Source organism: Pteropus medius, unplaced genomic scaffold (assembly GCF_902729225.1).
Source record: "Pteropus medius unplaced genomic scaffold, Ma_sr-lr_union100, whole genome shotgun sequence".
Taxonomy (NCBI): domain Eukaryota; kingdom Metazoa; phylum Chordata; class Mammalia; order Chiroptera; family Pteropodidae; genus Pteropus; species Pteropus medius.
In genome coordinates, this window is record NW_024356397.1 from 2,771,449 (window position 1) to 2,793,085 (window position 21,637).

General features: G+C 40.7%; 1 protein-coding gene across 4 annotated transcripts in view; it reads right to left on the reverse strand.

Annotated features, from left to right (window-relative positions):
- SLC4A8 (solute carrier family 4 member 8) overlaps nt 1-21,637 on the reverse strand; it is a 67,790-nt gene that overhangs the window by 25,318 nt on the left and 20,835 nt on the right. For 2 of the 4 annotated variants that reach the window (XM_039862080.1, XM_039862082.1), the window contains 13 exons: nt 20,366-20,512; nt 19,717-19,852; nt 18,262-18,422; nt 15,967-16,155; nt 14,888-14,982; nt 13,786-13,943; nt 12,808-12,895; nt 11,684-11,830; nt 10,747-10,847; nt 5,022-5,196; nt 4,276-4,409; nt 3,276-3,521; nt 36-141 (listed from right to left, as the gene is read on the reverse strand). In XM_039862080.1, coding sequence (XP_039718014.1) covers nt 36-141; nt 3,276-3,521; nt 4,276-4,409; nt 5,022-5,196; nt 10,747-10,847; nt 11,684-11,830; nt 12,808-12,895; nt 13,786-13,943; nt 14,888-14,982; nt 15,967-16,155; nt 18,262-18,422; nt 19,717-19,852; nt 20,366-20,512 — 1,883 coding nt within the window. The remainder of the gene's footprint in view (nt 1-35; nt 142-3,275; nt 3,522-4,275; nt 4,410-5,021; nt 5,197-10,746; nt 10,848-11,683; nt 11,831-12,807; nt 12,896-13,785; nt 13,944-14,887; nt 14,983-15,966; nt 16,156-18,261; nt 18,423-19,716; nt 19,853-20,365; nt 20,513-21,637) is intronic. The other 2 variants (XM_039862081.1, XM_039862083.1) reach the window with 2 other exon arrangements.

Consider the following 21,637-nt stretch of genomic DNA (forward strand, 5'->3'; position numbering starts at 1 on the left):
ACAGTGCTAGGCCATCTGGCAGCTCCCAGACTTACAGTAACAGTCAGGTTAGCCCAGTGGACTTCTGTTGTCACGATGTTGTGGTCCTTCCAGTACTGTAGTGTATGATTGTTTGGATTCTCTGGGAGAGTACACCTGCAGCTGAGGGATTAAAAAAATAAAGATTCCTGAGGAAAGCAGCCAAGTATTCATTGAAATATTTTTAGCTATGACTGGCCTAAAGGTTCTATCAGAGCCTGCCTGTTTCTCCTTTGCCCACTTCAGATCCCTGAAATTGGTCTTATTGGTTGAGGCCCATCTGTAGGCCCAACCATACCCCAACTTTTCCATCAGTTATTAATAAAGATGGACTCAAATCAGCATGCAGGTCTTGGATTAAATCATGCTGACAACCAAGCTTGGCATCTGATGTGCCCAGAATGAGCCCTGGTGGTTTCTTGCTTAGTTTCTATCTCTTAGGCTTATCCTATGGAATTCAATCTGCATAGCAAGGAGGACGTGATACCTCATTAGGCTCCCCACAGCTCCTTCCAAGCCTAAATATCTTGTTCCCTATACCCCTGCCACATTCTTGCTCTAAAATTCAATCTCCTAGAATTGTGATGTAAGCTCTTCCTGACACTGCATCATCCCTGGTAATATTCCACTGCCTTGGCCATTCTCTGGCTTCCCAGGCTGCGTCTTCAATCTAAACCAGACCAGACCATACCTATCCTGTGGGCCACTATGTTGCCTCCCACTCCCAGCATACTTCATGCCTAGTATACTAAACTGACATAGCCATTCCTACCAACTTTGTTTCATCTGTGAATTTAATGAACATGTCTTCTAAGGATATAGCATGAACAGAATTAAAATTCAAAAAGCTCTCAACAGACTATAGTAATAGGAGAAAATCAACAAAACAAAAATAGGGAAAGCTATAAAGTCCTACCTTTAGGTATAAAAAAATCAGTTCCAAACTTGGAAACAACAGATGTCCTCCAGTAGATGAATGGCTATACTGTAGTACATCTAAACAATGGACTATTATTCAGCACTAAAAAGAAACAACCTAAGTGTCCTTCAATGGATGACTGGATAAAGAAGATGTGGTATATATATATACAATGGAATATTACTTAGCTATAAGAAAGGATGAAATACTGCCATTTGCAACAACATGAATGGATCTCGAGAGTATCGTGCTAAGTGAAATAAGTTAGATGGAAAAGGACAAGAACCGTATGATTTCACTCATCTGTGGGATATAAAACAGAAAGCAACAAACAAACAAAAGCAACAAACAAACTCATACACAGACAACAGCATGGTAGTTACCAGAGGTGAACAGGGTAGGGGGAGGATGAAGAGGGTAAGGGGGATCAAATATATGGTAACAGAAGGAGACTAGACTTTGGGTGTTGAGTACACAATGCAATACGTAGATGACAAAGAATTATACACTTGAAACTTATATAATTATTAATCAATGTTATCGCAATAAATTTAATTTCAATTTAAAAAATATTTAAATATAAATAAAAAGAAATGAGCTACCAAGCCAAAACACATAGAAGACCTTTCAATGTATATTACTAAGGGAACGAAGCCAATCTGAAAAGCCAAATACTGTGTGATTACAACTGTATGATGTTGTGTGGAAAAGGTAAAAATAAGGAAACAGTATAAAGATCACTGGTTGCCAGGGGCTGGGGCGGTGGGGAACAATGAATAGGCAGAGCACAGAAGATTTTTACAGCACTGGAGTGAGCCCTCATGTAAACTATGGACTCTAAGTAATAATGGTGTATCAATGCAGGTTCATTGATTGTAACTTATGTACCACTCTGGCATGGGATGTTGATAGTGGGGGAAGCTGTGCATTTGTGGGGGCAGGGAGTATATGGGAACTCTGTACTTTCTGCTCAATTTTGCTGTGAACCTAAAACTGCTCTAAAAAAAATTAAGTCCATTAAAAAATCAGTTTCACACATATTAAGATAAAATCATTTAAAGGAAATTCTAGCTTCACATCAACTCCATATGAACCAACAGTGGAATGCAACTAAGAAAAATACTATCTTGAGCTTTATTAACAAAGAATTAAAGTATTTGAATCCAAAGTCTACTCAATCCACAGCCGGTCACTTTTGTCTTCTCCCACTAGAAGATAAGCCTCATGAGAGAAGATCCTTTGTCTGTCATGTTCATTGCTATGCTTCCAGGACCTAAAACAGTGCCTGACATATAGTAGGTGCTTAACAAATATTTGTTAAATAAATGCTAAAAAAAAAGGTCAAAGTATGAACCTTACTCCAATGCCAATGGGCAATCTACTAGGCTTCAAAGAGCATGCTCCCTAATGGTTGCCATTTTGTAACAAAATAATTTTTTAAAATTCTAATAAATTTTGTATGACTTATGTTTTTCAGGTTAATAAATGGATAACTAGAATCTATAAAAGTGTATCTGTGGCTAGTTAACAGACTCTTCATGCTGTATGCTCTCTCTACTCAGGCAGTTTCAGGTTGAAACTGTCCACTTCACAACTAGACCCTCCACATGAGAACTGTATAGCCAAAAGGGGCAGGGACTTGATATACAGAGCTAAAGGATGTGGACCTTTGGTAATAATTTGGAGGATACTATTCCAGAGAAGAAATGTTTTATAGGACAAGACTCTCCTAGATGATTAAAAACACAACCAAATACTGTGTTTCTTTTCCAGCTGGTCCAAATTATTCTGAACACATGAATAAAACACAGTGTCATTAGTTGAAATCCAGGTAAGTAAATATATTTCTAGATCTTTAGGCTATAGGGTAAGAGACCTGTGAGTCTGGAAGGAATTATTAATATATCTCTACCTAATGATTCCTAAAAGTAGCCTGTACATACTTTCAGTGAATCTTGATAACATGGTTCAGGGTCTCACAAGTCCTTAGAAAAAGAAATTTTTCCCAATAACTAACTTGAATTCTCCCTGCTACATTTGCAGCCTATTTTTGTCTTGATGCCTGGAACCAAAAGACATGCTTGGAAAGCATTTTTCAAGTCCCCTCTGAATTTCACTCTCGGTCCATCCTCTCTGTCATCAATTTTGACTGTTCTTCTCTGGCAGCTCCCCAAGTCTCTACATCCATATCTGAGCTCTGTTCACACAGGGCCAAGATACTTCCTTAACAGAAGCAGTAAGCACTACCTGGTGTACTGCATCAGCCATTATACTCACGACCTCTGCTCAATTAAAAACAAACAAACAAACAAACAAAAACAGCAGAATGCACACTTACTAATACAGACTAAGGTGGTCCAGCTGGCTATGCATGTGGATCGGGTAGGTCTCTGCCAGATGAATCAGCTTTTCTATTGCTTCATAAATGAAAATTATGCAAATCAAGGAGGCAAACGCTTCTTCAGTGAAGCGGGTAATGTAGCAGACAAGGGAACTGGCATCAGTTGCCACAAGGACAATACACAGGAAGGCGGTCCATAGTCCGATACAAGCTCTCAGGGAGAGGTATGAAAGAGCATAGTCTCTGAAACAAAACCAAAGTTCATCAAAAAGCCTGGATAGATGGCATTAAGAGACAAAGGATTAGCAATATGGTTCATTTATCTCACATTATCTATACCAGTATTGCAACCCAGTTTCTCCCTAAGTCTGACTGCGCTTCACTCCTAAATGCTGCCCTGAGGGGACAGTTGTGGCAAAGATTTGCTTCATGGGTAGAATTCGCTATAGCAAAGACATAGAAGGTAGAGAAAGAAGGAATTGTCCCACACACATTTCTGCCATTACTGCCCAACACGATTAAGATCTTATTCTTGCAGATAAGAAAAAGGAGATGGCCCTTGGTTCCACGTGCTCTTACTTCTAATACAAAATTAAAAAAAAAAAAAGATTTTATGGGAAAAGTAAGGAAACAAGGGCATTGCTAAGCCTCCACCACTGCTAGCAACATTAAGGAGTATGTTAGGCCAAATTAAAAACTGACTTAAAATGGAAATGGAGGAGCTTGAATTAGCTATGGAAAGTTTTTTTAAAGCTAAAAAGTCAAGATTTCAGTAATGACTGAGGGACACTAATAAAGCTCTTTAAGACTCGGAGATCTGCTGTTTTAGGTATGGTACCACCTGGGGGCAGGAAAAGAGACCAAATGATGTTCTTACTTCAGGTTTTTACCATCCAGAATGACATATGCCTACTCATACTTGCCTGGGACCCTGGCATTCAACCCTAACAGCACAATAACACATCCAGTTAGAGTTTTCAAAAACTAAATGTCTTACTTGCAGAATTTGAACAAAATCTTTTCAAACACAAGCACTGGCCCAGTACTTCCCAGGATGGTGAGAGCCTGCCCCGCAAACAAGGAATAGGCAATCCCGGTCATGGAGGCTCCAAATAAGGATTCAATTGCACTCTGAGAGAGAAAAAAAATCATCCCTGAGTCCACAGCTCATCTGTAATGAGTAATGTGGGCTCATGTACATTCTTCACTTAGCTGTCATGCATGCTCTGACAAGTCATTTGCTTGTCTTTCATCTTAGCAAGAATGATATGTACATACTGTCTAATACTCCTGTAAATGGATATCACTTTGATAATTCAGGTGCCCAAATCCATCCACACATGATTCCTTAGCTAAGTTCTATTGTGCAGTGATTCAATTCAGTATTTAAATATATATAGGAAGCACAGTGATAATGTTCACACTATGAACTGTCATACAGAATCACCTTAAATCTTATTTTCAAATGACATTAATATATCATTTTGCATCCTTGGAGCAATGGGCAATTCAACTGGGTAATCAGCTACTGAAATTGATATTCAAGCAGAGGAGAGTCTGTTCTAAAGGAAGAACTATGTTGCTGCATGGTATGAAGTCAGAATGCCAGAGCAATTCAATAGAAAGACTCCAATCTCCTCGGTCCTAGCACACAGAATTCCCCCTTCCCCCCAGTGAACTTGGCTGCCACCACAACCTTTCAAGTCTTCTCTGGGACCATGAGAAGTAGTTAAAAGTTCTTACTATGCGTCCCTCAGTGGCTTCTCCAAGCAATCCACCAAAGGTGATGACAGGTGACATGCAGGCACAGTACAGGAACAGAAAAGAGGCCAAACACTGTAAGCTGAGGGCATCCCGGTAGTCACTCCAGTACCAAGGGGCCTTCCGTTTGATGTCCAGCACCAAGCCCCCAAATAGCCTGTGGAAACATGGCAGGCAAGTCTCTAACACAGTCCCTCTCCCGCAGAAGCATATGAACAGCACACACATTTGAAAGCACTTCACATGTGCCCTGTATTCAGGTAATAGTTTGGCTTCGATTTGACCCCAAGTACAAGAGATCTGTCTCGGGTCAGCACAGATTCTATTTGCAACCAAGGCCATGAATTTGAATGATTATCCCCAGCATAAAAAGAATTAATTTGGGTGGGCACATTACCCATTCAATCAAAAGTTCCAAAAAATAAATATGAAATTAAGTATTAGCTTCAAACTTCAAATTCTGAGCTGTTAGGAAGAAATATGCAAAACCAATTCAAGATATTAAAATTGTTAGTTTTATTACATCTTTCTATATTAAAAGCCTCTTTCATGTGTACTTTCCTACTCTGAACAACTACCCACCTTACCCTTGAGGAATTAGGATAATAATTCATTCATGCTGTTGACAAGTAGTAGCAGGTACTTCATGCCAGGCACTGTGCCAGGTACTGGAGATGCAGTAGTGAGCAAGATAAACACAGCCTTTCTCTCCAGGACCAAAGGTCTGGTGCGTAAGACAGGCAGTGTTGTGAGGGTGCCATGGCAGCACAGAACAGCATTTCAGCGGGGACTCTGAGAATGCACCAGGAGTTAGCCTGATAAGGCAGATGTGCTAGCATAAATGACACCTGGAGGTGAGAGCGCATGGCAGGTTCAAGGTGCTGAAAGAGATGTGGCTGGATAAGACAGTGTGAGAGCCAGATACCAACAGCTGAGACTGGAGCAGCTGGAAAAGCTGAGTCACGAAAGGCCTTATAAACTGTTTTGAGGAATCAGGACTTTATCTTAATGATATGTCAAGTCACTGGAGGATTGTAAACAGAGGAACGACATAATTAAACATGCATCTGGAAGGATCACTTTGGTGGGGGCTGTAATGGATGGAATGTGGGGCAAGACTGAAGCAGTGGACTGAGATGAGGAAAACTAGATGGATTCAAGGTCTAATCAGGAGTTAGAATCAACAGGACTTGGTGGCAGGACCCATCTCTACTTCCCAAGGAAAAGACAGATCAACAGCAAGATATCCCCCACCAAAGAGTAGTGTTTCCAGACTGAGTCACTTTTTCTAAGAGCGGAGTCATTGCACCATGGTGAAAGTTGTTAGGTGAGTAATGAAAAGAGCCACTCAGCGTTCCATAGGACAAATTGGTTTCTTCTACAAAGCAATGGCATAGAAAAAAAGGAGAGAAGACTGTTACAGAATGGGAACATAATAACCAAATGTAAACACTGATTGGTCAAACAAATGAACTATAAAAAGATGTTGCTAAGACAATCACAGAAAGTTGAAAATGGACTGAGCATTATGTGATTTCAATAATAATTATTAATTTTGTTAGATTTAATAATGGCATAATAGTTGTTTTAAAATATATCCTTATCAGACAAAGATACATACTGAAGTAGTTACAGGTAAAATGACATGCTACCGGTGATTTGGTTTAAAATAATCTAGAAAACAAAAATAAAACAATTAAGTAAGGAGAAATAGATGAAACAAGATTGGTAAAATGTTGATAACTGTTGATGGACACATGGGGGGTTCATTATACTATCCTCTCTTCTTGTTTATATGTTTGAAATTTTCCCTAACAAACAGCTTTAAAAAAACCAATCTACTCTCTCGTTCAAAAGCTCTCTCTCTCATCTGGCCAGGTACAATGGGTGTCGGGTGGATACAGAAGACTATCTTACCCACTTGTTCTTTTCCTCTGGTCTGGTGGGGCATAGTTGGGATAAACACTTCCTCAACTTACAGCAGTAACATCACAGTCTGGATCTGGGCTTAAGGGAGAGAGGCAGAGCCAGCCACGTGACCTGCTTTGGTTTTAAATGCCTGTCTGGCAAACATATGTAGGTAAGGAGCTATCCATAGGGTCTAACCTAGAGCACCAGAGCTCTGCCTCACGGTTTGGGACCAAGGCTCGAGTTTGTAATATCGTTTATCTTGCTTTCTTCTATGGGCAAATAGCCCCTTAAGGAATTTACAGGCAGCTGCAATTAGGCTGGGGTGAGATTCAAGTGTTTCTGGATCTTTAGCCAACATGTAAATACCACTTCTTAATGACCAATGGCCTTCCTCTGAAAGGTGTTATTCTAGGAGAAGAATCTCCTTCTGCAATAATGAGCCTCACCCCACTGAGACAACCTGAGATGCTGCCACGATTGGTTGGCCCTGGGACACAGGAGGCGCCTTCAGGAGGAGTATCTTTCAGTAACAGACAAAAAATTTATGTGAAATGGATTTATGAGAAGCATAGAAAGGGAGGACATCTGTCTGCCTAGAAGTGATTTAAAAAGGAGAGGAAAGATCTGAGGCTCTTACTGATGGTATAACTATAAATTAATAAAATAATTTCTGAACACTTTATGGATTCAGCCACATAGCTCACTCATGCATAAAATCAGATCATAATTGCACATCGACCACAGATATCTATTAGACATGGATGCCTCTCTCCACATTTGAGACTTCCTTTACCTTTCAACACTACCCTTAATGTTCAAGGTTTTTTTTTGGCGGGGGTGGGAGGTGGTGGCAGGAAGCACACAGGGATATGAATTTAAGCTTGATACAAAAAAGGACTTACCCGTGTAGAGGGTCACTAGGCTCTGGAGCACTGACTTAGGGAGCCCTTCTCTGGAGGGCTTTAGGGACAGGCCAGCCATCCATTTGTCTGGTGTGCTTTGGAAGAAACCTGTTTGAAGTTTGGGGGGATCATCGAGACAGCAGCTCCTGATTCTTTTCTTCATTAACCCTTCCCCAAAATGGAATCCCCAATGAAGTACATAAATCTACCTTGGAAACTCCCTTTCCAGAGTATCTCCTTTGCTGTGAAGCTTTTAACCTAGGTACACTCTAATCAAATCTTCCTCTTTGTTATGTATGGGAATGTACTGGCATCACTGTCTACATCAACATCAGGGAGGTCCAGACACTGTAGGAGCCCTGGTGTGGCAGGTCAGATAACACAGAATTCAGAGCACTGTGTTCAACTTTGTCTCTTTTCCCTCCTCCATAAGAGTCTACATTCCTACATCTCCCAATAATGCTCCATCCAACGAAGATAATATTCCCTAAGTCTCTCAGTTTTGCCCCAGGTTGTGTACCACTTCAAAGAAACACAACTAAAGGTATGAAAAATTATAAAAACTAGGCTAATTTATTTTTAGTCCGTGTAGTCCAGGAGGATCCAGAAAGTTCTAGAATGTCCATCTGCAGGGGAAGGTTCACATTGACTCCCTATATAATTTGAAATTGGGAAAGGGGCCAGAGTTGGCATAGAACTATGGTCCCCAATACGGTCTCCAAAAAGGCTACAATGGGAGGAAGGCCATGTGTCTTGAGGTCTTTTACAAAGGGCTCTCAGGAAAACTTTAGGAGCTCAGGAAGAAGAAGCACATCTCCCACACCAAGCAGAACTAGGCTCTGAGCCCAGATAACCCTTCCTTCCTTTCAGCTTTGTCAATTCCAGAAGTTCCTGACATGACATTATGGGACAACGTCCTCAAATCCTATTTGAATTTATGAGTAAAGGTATTTGGGGTTGGTGATTAAACATGTGATGGTTCTGGCTATCTAGGATTTTCTTTTAGGATGTTAGGCACCATTTTCGAGATTCTATAATTGTTGTGATCCAAACTAATGGTCTCCCAAACTCCCATATGAAACTGATTAGAAGTGACTCCCCTCAAAAGGCTGGGAACCCTAGTTTATTCTCCTCTCTTTGATACCAAAAGAAACCTGAAATCCTACTCCTGCACAGATTGTCTGTTTGGAGGAGACCTTGTTGCCTTCCTTTCCATTACTTTCAAATTCTAAATCTTAGGGTGTGGACACCCTTTGCAGTTAAAAGATAAATCATAACTCTGAAATACTGTCAAATTCATACCCAAGACCACCTCTTCTAAGACACTCTCAATTCTGGAACCTATTCTAAGGACAGCTGCTTCCCTTGAACTGTCTCTCAATACCAGACCTCCCTACGAAACTCAGACCTCTTTAAAGAAAATGTTAAATTTACTCTTAGAAGCTGCTCCCTCTTTTTGGTGACCCTTCTATCAAAGGACTCCTCCTTTCCTCCAGTGAATCCTCCCCAGAACCTGGTTAGTTATCTTTCCCTATTCTCAAATACCTTCCTCCAGAAACATGGTGGAGTGTTATCTGACCATCTCCCCTTGAAATGACAATAAGCTGAACATCTAAAACTCAACAAAAAACACCCAAACTGCACATCAAATATATTCCTCCAACCAGGAAATATACTCCTCTTTCAGGACACTGTTAGTTTAGTGCCATTGTCTCCTGCTTCAGTCTCCTCTCACTTCCTCTCTCTGAATTTCCAAGAATGAAAAAATAGATCACTCTCCACAATTCAAAAAAAGCCTTCCGTTTCCGTTGGGTAGAGTACTACTGATAGAAAAATAAGGAAAGCAACTTTAAGCAAGGAGGGAAAAAATAAACGGAAAGCAAGGGAGTAGAGGACATTAAAAGCTTCTTTCCATGATATGAGTCCTGTCCTGAGAATCTCCACCCAGCAGATCCTTCTCAGACACAGCACAACTTACAGAGCCAGAACCATAGTCTCAACCTTCTCCCACGATTTGAGAGACACCTCTGGGTGTCACTCCAACCCAAAATATCATCCTCTTATACCACCTTCTTACCTGGCAAATAAAACCTAGTCTGGAAACCCATTTCCTTCACCATAGAGAATCTTCTTCTTGGATGTCACTCCTTGAAATTTTGGCCTAGAAGAGCAGACTGCCTATCTGAGACATACACCTAAAATAGTACCTACTTTCCTACCCTACAGGAGTTTCTTAAAATAATCACTCAATATTTATCCATACCCAGTCCATTCATGTTACTGAACAGGCATCATTCTAAAAATATTCATTCATTCATTCATTCATCAGATATTGAGTGCCCACTCTGTGCTGGACATGGTGCTGAGTACTAGGTATATAATGGGGTCCCTGCCCTTATGGAGCAAACATTCTAGAAGGAAAGACAACAATTCAAGCAATAATAATAAAGTATGATAAGGGCTCTACCAGGGGTCTGGGGATGGTAGCAGGCAAGCAGGGGACAAAGCTGTGACACTGCATAGCAGGAACACCTAACTTCACCTATAGAGAATCCTGGAAAGCTTTCCAAAGAAAATGACACCTTAGCTGAGACAAAGGATAAGTAGCAGTTAGCCGGGAGATGAGGAAGGGAACATGTGTGCTCAAATCTGTGGGAACAATGTGTGGGAAGGACAGGAGGTGAGACAGAACATGGTAGGTGGTTTCAGAAACTTGAATGAATGAATACAATATTTGATAGATTCATAATACTTAGTCAGTGGTCCCATTGAAAAATCATTCCCAGCCAATTAAGATACTACAGAGAAGGAGGCTGCAAGCAAAAAGGATGACTCATTCTTTTACACAACTTCTGCCCAGCAAGCAGTATCAGTTGTGACATCATAGAACTTACCGCCCAGTGCGTTGAAGTTCTGGCCCGCTGTGGCCCCCATGTGGTTCTGGTTCTATGTGACAAACATTTCCATTAGGAACTCCAGGCATTTTCCTTTTCTCCTTTTAACAGAGGAACACAAAATTAGTAAAGTCCTTCCTGCTAATAGGGTGAGGGTGGTGGTAAAATAATACAAAAGCAGCCAAAAAATACCCAAGTGTTTGTAGCTTTCAAATGCATTTACTGATTTGGGGCAGTTTATGGACTTTCCTGGGAAAAAAAACCAATAGCAATATCTAATTTCTCCTCCTTTCCACTAGTACCTAAATCCTAACTCTGCCTTGCCCATAAACAGAAAAATGGAGGCTCTGGCATTAGATATGATCTAAGTTCCAGTTTCAAATCTGCGTCTGTGCAATCTTAGTTTACCTTAAAACCTTGAAGATAATTTTATTCCAAGTTTTACTTCTCGTTTGTAAAACTAAAGATAACAATAACTAGCTGGAGATGTTGCTGAGAAGATTAAATTAGCATATGTACAGCACGTGGCCTTGTGTCTAGTGCACAGTAGGAGTGCCCTTCATATCTTGAACCTGTCAAAAAAGTACGGGGAACTCTGTTTGCTCTCTCTGTACAATTTGTTCTTTTCATTTAATGGCTTCATTCATGATATACTCCCAAGAAATGTCCTTTCCTCTCCTCTCTGCCCTTCCACATTAATCCTTCAAAAGTTGGCTTAAAATTCATGCCAGGTCATTCTGACTGACCTATCACACCTGAGCCAATCTGTGTTTTTGTATATTCATTTTTTATTACTGTTCTGACATTCTAGGTGCCCCCAAACAGGGCCATGTCTTGATTTACTTAGCATATATACCCAACATGGTCATTGCTTTGTCCATGGTGGACACTCAGTTAAGTGACACTAAACCACCATTAGCTAATGTGTACACATTACCTGGGAAGGGACGTTTTTGGGTGGCTCAATTCTAATTGAGGGATCCCACTCTCCTGGAGGGAGCACCGTCACCTGGTCTAGGAACTCATCAATGCCTGCCAGGAGATCATCTCGCTCCTTTGCCTTATATGCCACATCATGAAAAATCTACAGAGAAGAAAAAACCTTCAGGAAAACTGAAAATGACTTTATTTAAAACAATCAGCAATGGATATAGTGAAGGATGGATACAATCTCTTGATTTTTGTCTCTGCCATGGGGATATGAAATGTGGAAAATTTTAGCCCTTGGAGAAGTACATGGATAAAAGGATAAAAAAATGAACCTAAAGATGAGATGGGTCCCATAGAACTAAGTAAATGTCTATTAGTATAAGAAAAGATAAGACAGGACTCTATAGTTGCATAGTTCTGTCATCTCCTCAAAGAATGAAACAAAAGGCAAGATACATAGGAAAATTTCCTGATCATAATGGTTGGAAAAACTATACGGAATTACTAATGAAGATCCTCTGTAAAATAAGCCTCCCAATCAAAGAGAGTTGATAAAACACAGCTCCCATCTCCTTCTGCTTGCTAAGACATATGCCTTGAAAGCCCTGCTTTGCAACTTACGTGAGCAGCAAAGTCCTCACCAGGGTGTGCAGTGGGAGTTCATCACCATGGCAGCCAAACTGTCTGGTTGCCTTGGTACCTTCACATTACTGTGCCAAGCACAAACCCCTAACTCTTATACAAACTGGTCTCAGTTACGCGGAACAGGACTGAGCTTTCTTTATATAAATAAGTTGGGTGCATTTAATTAACCATCTTCTCTAGAAACTTGAGTCAGCCTTAATATCTTTCCCTCTAAGTATCCTACTTGGCAATAATAATTTTTCTAGAAAAAGATTTCTCTGCACCCCTGATTATTCAAAAAGAGAGGGATGACATAGGGAGAAAAATCTCCCAGAGGGCTCAGTCCTCCCACCATAAACATTCATAGAAGTGACCTGAACTGCTCCTCAGCAGACATAGCAATTGCAGTTATTCTATCCCCAACAACTAGCACTGTGCTTTGGCACAAAGTAAATGCTCAATAAATATTTATGAGATAAATAAATGAAAAACAGAACTGACATGTACCTCATCTGTCATGATGGTGGCCATGGATCTGCCAATCTCGTGATATTGCTGACCTTTCCCTACTGGACCCAATAGGATAAACAAAAACCTGGCAACACACACAAAGGATGAAATTATATAAGTAAACATAAAGAAATGACATCTTCTCTCTAAACAGCAAAACATTTCTCTTTCCTATCAAACAGAAATCAGGACGGTACCTTCAATAAAAGGTGGCAGACTAATGATGGAGCAATATGAGTTGCCTTGACCTAATAGCTCATTGTGGGCATTGGAAGCTATTCGTGTGACTCCATTCAAAAAATGTGGTTGTAATTCTTAAGGTTTCTATAGACATAATTCCTTGCTTTTTCAAAACATGGCATTGTAGTGCAAATTCCAGGTTATCTAAATCTCATTCATTGCTCTAAGAAAATGGTGGGGAGAGGAAAGGAATAAGGAAGTTGAAATTATCAAACCCTGGAGAGGAGTCTAAATTGTGTTCTGGACACCTGAATACTCTGTTAATTAATGAGGCTCTGAGTCACCTGAACTGCCACCTTCACAGTACATGAATAGCCTTCTTAACAAATGTGGGCATATCTGCAAGCCAAATAAATCCTGCCAGAACTGTGGAAAGAGACATCAATGCCTTTGCTCAGAGACATTTCTCTGGGATACAACTCTGTAGAACTAGGAGAGTAAGAGGCTTCCCATCATAACAAGTGACTGGCCCTTGCTATGCCCTTTGGATGCTCACTCTTCAGTTCTCCACTTCCAAGGCAGTAGGTACTGTGCAGTCACAGCCTTAAAAATCCTAGAATTCTTCTTCATAAAGGTCATTCAAATATACCTCAGTGAGATCACTGCGGAATTTTAAACATCATTCCCAAAATTAATTAATCCTATATTTTGGCATTAGCTGTTTTCTTCCCTCAGAGCTCATGGAAATCTGTACTATGGACAGAATGCACTGAGTTGTGCTGCCTTTGTCTTTACCTTGTTGGGATGGGCACTTCTGTCAGGCCTGAGAGAAGAACAGCTGGAGATAGCCTCACAAAGGCAACGATGGGACGGTCCAGAGTATCCACCTCGCCAACCAGGACGTTTGAAGCCTCTGCCCCAGTGGGAATTTTTTTCATGAAATGAAGGTCCACCTGAAAGTCCAAAAGAACCTCTGACAACTTGGGAGCCATAACCCCAAACGTCAATCACCTTCCTCATGCCTTACATTCATATGGCATTTTATGATTTAAGAAATGTTTTCTTACCCTATTTTATCTGATACTTGCACAACTCTGTAAGGTAGATGAGACAGATCTTATCAGCCCATTTTTTATTTTTTAAAAATGAAGCAACTGAGACCCAGAGAGGTGAAGCTGACTTGCCCAGGATGACAGAGCTTTTGAGAGAGAGAACTGAAATCCAGGTGCTCAAATTTGAATTCCATGACACCATGCTTCCTCAAAGAAAAATGTTTTTGAAGCTCTAGGTCAAATTTTTTCCATTTAAAAACACTTGAATGTTTTGTCAGAGATTCCCAGTTTTTATAAGGGTCCCTGCCTTATAAGCAGAGAAGTGACCTTACACTATCTGTATTTTAGAAAGACAGTGTCAAGAGTAGACCAGGCAAAAAGAGGATGGAAGAGAAAATCAAGGCTTAAACCACAAACTGCAATGAGGCACTGCTACTACAGAAGTCCTCGGATATCAAAGTCACAGTCCCCGAAAAGAGTTTCAACCACGAAGTAGCTTTAGAAAACATTGTCTTGGCAAAATTTTTGGAGGTAAGAAAGAATTGCTAGAGAGTAAGTACCAAAAGATAATTCTGAAAAATCAGGAGATCTGTGTCAGGGAGAATTATCCATGGTCAGTCTCAGTTTCAGCATGTTGAACCGGGTAGAACAAACTGATGAGTCAGCTCCATCCAGGCTGGTGTAGAAGGGAGAAGACATAAGCAGATGGGCCTCCTTTTCCACAGAAGGAGCTCTGGTTTTGGAGAAAGGGTGCTGAAATAACAAAGCTTACCCAGCAATTGGACTCTGGGTTCCACTAGAGATGCTCTTAGGCCGATAAGCCAACTTCCCATGTCTCTGCTCACCTTGCTTAAATCCACGGGGCTGTGTTCACAATTCACTCCATTTTTTACTTCAAGATTTGTAGTTGGAACAGACTGAGGAGACACAGTTTGACCTACTTGGAGAAAATCAAACAGAATTCTCTGAATCTCTGCTTTTTCCCTCTCTAATATGCCTCATCCACCACTGTTTGCCTATGACTATCTCCTGCAAAGCCCACATGGAGAAGAGGTGAAGATAACTATAAGCCAGGACCCATACATACCTATCTCCTTACCTACTAGTTAGTGGTAAATAGAGGTCTTACTACTCCTGAACACTTTGTGATCCTCTTTTCTTCCTCTATTAAGGTAGTAATCCTTAACGAGGAATGCACATCAGAGAACCCTATGGAAAACTTATAAAATATATAGAGTCCCAGGCATATCCCCTGCACATTGTGATCCATTAATGTGGAGACAAGGAGAGACCAATATAGGTTACACTTTGCCTGGCCACAGAAGAGGAAACCAATCAGCAGCTGAAATTCATTGATATTTATAACCTATCATGTACCTGGCTAAGGGTTTTACATGGATTAAGTTATTGAAGCCTCACGATAAACTTTTGGAGTAGATCCTACTATCATCCTTATTTTACAGAGGAGAAAATGAGACTTAAAGAGGCTTAGGAGGTTGCTCAAGGTCACACATTTTGCAAGTGGTGAAGCCAGAATCTCAAGCCTAGAAGTCTGACCCAAGAGTATACACTATTATATTTTGCCTCCCTAATCTAAGACATTTCTTTACTTCTAAAACGTTCCAGTTGACTTTCTCCAGACCCAAATTATCCCCATGTGGATATCTCCCTGAGGCCGCTCTGGGGCACAAACCTCTCACTCTGGGTCCACTGAGATCTAACTGAGGCATGCATTCATAGTGCCACAAGAGATAAGTCACCAGTCCCAGCTTAAACACTTGCCAATCACCAAAAAGTACAGTGTCTAAGCGAGTATGGAAGCATATTAGATAAATATAGCCCTTATCTTCTAGTAACTTAGTATCTCCAGCTAATTCCTAAAAGCCTTATTAATAAAAGATAAAGTCGCTCCTAATAATCTTACCATTTTTATCCATTGAATGTGGATCAGACTGCTTCTTGCCAACCTCAGCAAAGGAGCGAACAATGGGAATGAGATTATTTCTCTTCTTTTCATTCTGATGATGATGCTTTTTGAGAAGAGCTTCTCGTACTTTAACCCTCATGCTGTCATTCAGGTCACTGAACAGTTCTTGCTGGTCCAAAACCAAGTCTGGAAGTAGATGCTAACATGAACACTCAAACTGATGGTCAGTGGACCCAAAAAGGCCAACATCAAGTGGGATAAGGGGTGAGGAGTAAGCAGTAGGGGGAAGCAGTTCAACCAGGGTCATTGAGGTACGATTCCCACTTCATTGCCTGAAAGAGCTATTTGCTGACAGTAGCTGTGACAAGTTATACTTTATTTATACAGTATATCATTATTATTAGAAATAGAAACTACTGAGCACTTAGTATGTGCCAGGAGCTATACTATGAACTTTATATAGATCATCTAATTTAATCCTTATAAAAACTCTGAGAAGTGGCTGGTATTATAACAGTTATTATAGAAAACAGTTATTATCAGGAAACTGAGGCCCAAACACTACAAAACTTCTCAAGGTCTCACATCTAGTAAGTTGCAGAGCTGGGATTCAAACCCAAGACTGTCTCACCCAAAGCCCAAAATATTACCCATTTTGTTCTGTTATCTGCCAAAATTTCTCGATATTCCCTTCCTCTAAGATTTTAACATTGCTGTGATTCATGACTAACATGAATACATCAAGTACCTAATGTGGAGAACCACAGCAGGTTTACCACAATCCTACATACCTCCCCAAGCCTCCCCAATACTTCAAACCACTTTCAACTCTAACTTCATCCATGACTATTCAACTGCTAGTAGCAGTAAATAAAGAAAATATATTTTGAATATTCAAGCCAAAGATCCATGTTTCCCTATCTTTAACCTCTAAGTTAATTGGTTCCCTACCGCCCCCTACTCCCTTTATGAACATGCTTTGGGATCCTTCATCTTGAGAAAGAAAAAAGAATATCTATCCCAGGTGCCCCTTTATCTAATGCCTCTTCTCTTATCACTTAAGGTTCTCAAAACAAAAATTCCTCAGGCCCCTGCAGTTTGGCTACCTCAATGAAACTGCTTTTGATAAAATCATCAATAACCTTCCAATTGCTAAATCTGATGGATGTTTCTAGTCCTTACCTAACTTGACCTCTCTGAGGCATGTGACATTGATGAACTGAAAATCTCTCCCCTCTCGGCTTTTGTAGTGGGTTGAATGGCGGCCCCCCAAAAGATATGTCTATGTATTATCCCCCGAGATCCATGAATGTGATCTTATTTGTAAAAAGGGTCTTTGCAGATGTAATTAAGGATCTCGAGATGAGATCACCCTGGACGATACTGACAAATATCTTTATAATAGAGACACAGATGAGAAATCCATGTGAAGACAGAGGCAGTTTGGAGTTATGCAGCCATGAGCTAAGAAATAACTAGAGGCACTAGAAGCTGGAAGCTAGAAGCAGCAAGGCATAACTTTCCCCTAGAATATTTGGAGGGGACACAGGGTCCCATCAGTGCTGACCCCTCCCTTGAGTCCCCATGTGATCCCAGAGAGGCAGAATTACTTGGATACTGGAAATGGAGAAAGGTTTGGAGAAATCCTTCTTTAACCTATCCAGCCAAACTGAGCCAAGCTAAGGAAAAAATTCCTCACATGCACCCAGGTGTTTCCCAAACTCAATTCCCAAAACATAGTAACTTAGCACTCAACCACTCCAGGAAACTCCATTAGACATCTCCCCTTCACAACCTGCTGAAGGAGTGTGGGTACTTTGGCTCAATCTCTTACATGTGTTCTCTAGCTGCAATATTTTAAAAATCTTTCTTTAATTCAAGAATTCCCAGTTGCCCCTCTCTAATTATTATCAAAACATATCTCCATTGTTGCACTTACATTCATTGTTCCATGGCTATTTTTCCTACTAGAAAGTGAGCTCTTTGAAGGTAAGAACTATCTTATCTTTACTCCCTCGTGCCTAGCACATTATCAAGCATAAATAGATACAAAATAAGTGTTCGTTGAATGTATAGACAAATGGAAGAATAAACACCATGTAGTCTAAATTCCATAAGCCTGTGAAATAGATAAGAGTAATTTCTTAGTTTAAAACCCATCCTACAGCTGAGAACAGTTGAGGTCAAGAAGGTTAACTGACTTGCCTAAGGACACACAGCCACTTTATTATTTCCTCTACACCACACTTAATTTACACAAACACTCCTCTGTTTTCCCTCACCTAACCTTACCTGAAATTTCTTCTATGCTATTTGCACGCATATCCAGAAGGACCGTTCCATTAATAAGGCAGCTCCTCAGCTCAAAGAGACTATGCAATGAAAGGGTTGCCACATAAGGCTTGCTCCAGCGTTCTCCTCCATCCTCAACATCTTCTTCAAACTTCAGCCACCTGAAAGCATTGCAAAGAACTAGATGCCAAAGACGGAAAATGAGGACTTTTCAAGAGAGAATCTTTAATGTAAACCACAAAGAAAGATTCTGAATAATCAGACTGAACATTGTAATCTAATCTATATCCTCAGAGTACATTGGTAAGTGAAAACAGCAGGCTATAAAACAGTGCAAGATTGAGTATATAGTTCAGTTCATTTTTATTTAAAGAAAATTTAAAAAATACAAACAGATACATGTATAAGACACCAAATATAATATTCTTCATTATCCTGGGGTTTCATACATAATTTTTCTTTTCTTTTTTTGTTTATCTTTACTTTCTAATTTTTATGAGTATGCATTACTTATGCAATTAAAAGTAGATCTACATCACTTGGATACATTGACAAATCACATTAATAAAACGATAATAGTTTTCTTTTTAAAAAAGCCTATCTGTGTGACCTTCAGCAATCGGCAAAGACAGAATGACAAGATTAATTGCCTTTTCCCTTGGTATCAGGTCGATTGGCTTGTTTAATTCTCTCTACCCATAGAAAACAGCCACGGATATGGCAGGCATCCAGGAAGAGCTGTTCCAATGAGAGCTCAAGCCACGCTTTGTTAGTTAACCCACCTCGTCTCCTTCTCCAAGACTCGGGCATGCTGGCTTTGTACCATCCACAAGGCTCACTAGATCAGCAACTAGAGGAGCCCTGGACATGGCCCCGGTTAATCTGAGGGCTCTTCTGGGGTTTGAGTTCAGACAAGCATGGTCACTCTACAGCTATCCTAGGAAGCCTACTGTCAGGCTGACTATAATCCCAAGGGTCGCTATGAGGTTGGACTGTCCCATAGGAAGTTAAAGTCTCAAAAATTCTGAGACTTCTAGTGAATTAAAATCCAAATGACTCCATGGTTCACCTACAGGAAAAGTTTGGACGTATGCACTATCTTCTGGGCTAGGTCCAAACCAAGATGGCCCTATCGGGCATCTTCTAAACTAGACTTATAATGTCAAAATAGCCCAGAGGTATTCCAGGCCCCAGACAAATAAGAGAAGACTCCCTGAAGGTTCCATGTTTCTGTCACTAATCCCAGGCTCGAGGTCAATTGGCATAGGTGTGACCAGAGACATCACAGATAGGCCAATGTCAAGACTCTCCACAGAGGACTCTGGAACATCAGTCCCTATGTCAGTCATCATTTCTCCCATGAAGAAATAAAAGACAGGCAGGCCTGTCACTTGCTGAAAGGTACATATTTGCCTACCTAAGCAAATCTTGACCCAGTTTATTTGAGGGCCTCACCTGGCTGTCTCCTTCCACTCAGCATCTTCTCCCTCTTTCATACAAATCTCATCCAACTCTGTGAACAGCTCATGAGGCACATGCTCTTCATCTTCCTCAGTGCCAAGAATGAACTGAACACGCTGAGATGGTGTGTCTGGAAAATCAACCACAGAGAAAGATCTGCTCCCAGCCTCAACTTAGAACAGAAATAGTATTCTGTCATACTTAGTTCATCTGGGGGCCTTACAATTTCAGGAACATATAAAAGATAATCCTGAATGCAGATCAAAAAGATTTCTTTATTCCTAGGAATTTTTTGAAAAGCTCTTCTGTGGAAGCAGTTTCATGGGAGAGAAAAATTACTAACTAAAACCACTTGAAGAAAACCCACGAGAATTTTAAAATCTGATGAATTTTATCAAAAGGGAATGACTCATTCTCTAGAAAATGATTCCACCTAGTTTGGTATTGATTTGGGGGCCTGAACTCTGTAGTTTTCAGTAAGATACTTTTGATTCTTAGTGGCATTTCTTCTTGGAAGCAAGCTCTGAGAACTCTACAAGGGCTAGAGAATCAAGACCACCTGCTTGAATGTCCATCACACATTCCCTCAGCCTCACCAAGCCTCCCAGCCATGGATACCCACCCTCTCTCCCAAGGTTGTTACCGTGGGCCAGGGCCTCCGGGCCTTCCTCCCCTTGGCTGGCTCCTTTTCCCCGGCCTCGTCTCCGGTGCTTCTGGCCATGGGTTCGGTGGTGCCGATGACTCTGCCGGCCCAGTGGCATCCGAACCCCTACATACAGAGTTCTATGACCTGAAAAGAAGCGGAAGGTAGTAGAGAGAACTAAAGCAGGGGGAAAAAAATTACAACTTTCAGCTGGCCACAACTCTGTAATTATAAAAGTTCAAAGATTTCCAGGACTAAGAATATAGGGATCTTGGAGCTGAAGGTCTCTTTCGTCTTGCACATGTCTGCAAACCTCACAGGAGTGTTGTTAAGATCAAAGGAAATAATGTGCATGAACATTAAAGGCCAATACAAATGCTAGTTGTTATTACAATGACAATTTGATCAATTGTTAAAAAGCAATATAGTCACTCTGTGACAACTGCAGCAAGTCTTGGCAGGGAGGCAGTTTAGAAAAGTGGTTAAGTGCTCAGGTCAACCTGCCTGGGTCCAAAGCTTGACTGCATCATTCACTAGCCTTATGACCCTGAACAAGTTATCGAATCTCTCTGTGACTGTCTTTAAAAAGGAGTACTAAAAGCTTATTATTTAAACTTAGTGGGGTTCGTGAGCAATAAATTTAAGACAATATATGTAAAATGCTTAACACAATGCCTTGAATAAGTTTTAGCAGCCAATACATTCTAGGATCAGTTTCCATTATTTTTTTTCCTGCACTGTAGAACATACAATATAGAATAGCAGTGAGAGACTGATTACAAATCAGAAGGCGCATAGGCTGGGGTTACAGGAAGATATTAAATATTGTACAAAAAGAGAGGAACATGAAAAAATAACCCAACAGTGTTCCTTTCTAGTTTCTCCTTTCCTACTCCATCATTCTTTCTGTAAATCATATTTTGTTCTGTTCATGATTTGCAGGCCTCTCTCACCTCCACCTGGCTTCACTTGCCTTCCTGCCAAGCCAAAATGAGAAGCTTCCAGGTGCTACAACCCCCGACACACAGAGCCTTGATCTTCCCCCATTTCTGCCCAGTTACTGATGCTCAGCACTCTAGATCTCAGGCTGACTCCCCACATCTTCTACCACAAGAGCTGTTCCAATTTTTAGTCACTGTCTTCAAATCCACAACCTTCTGCACAGATCTTCCCTCTGAGCAGGTTATCTCGCTTCATGTTCTAATGAGAAGACTCAGGCTCTCATGTGAGCTCCTCCATCTCAGCCCAGCTCACTTTCCTCCCCCAGCTTCT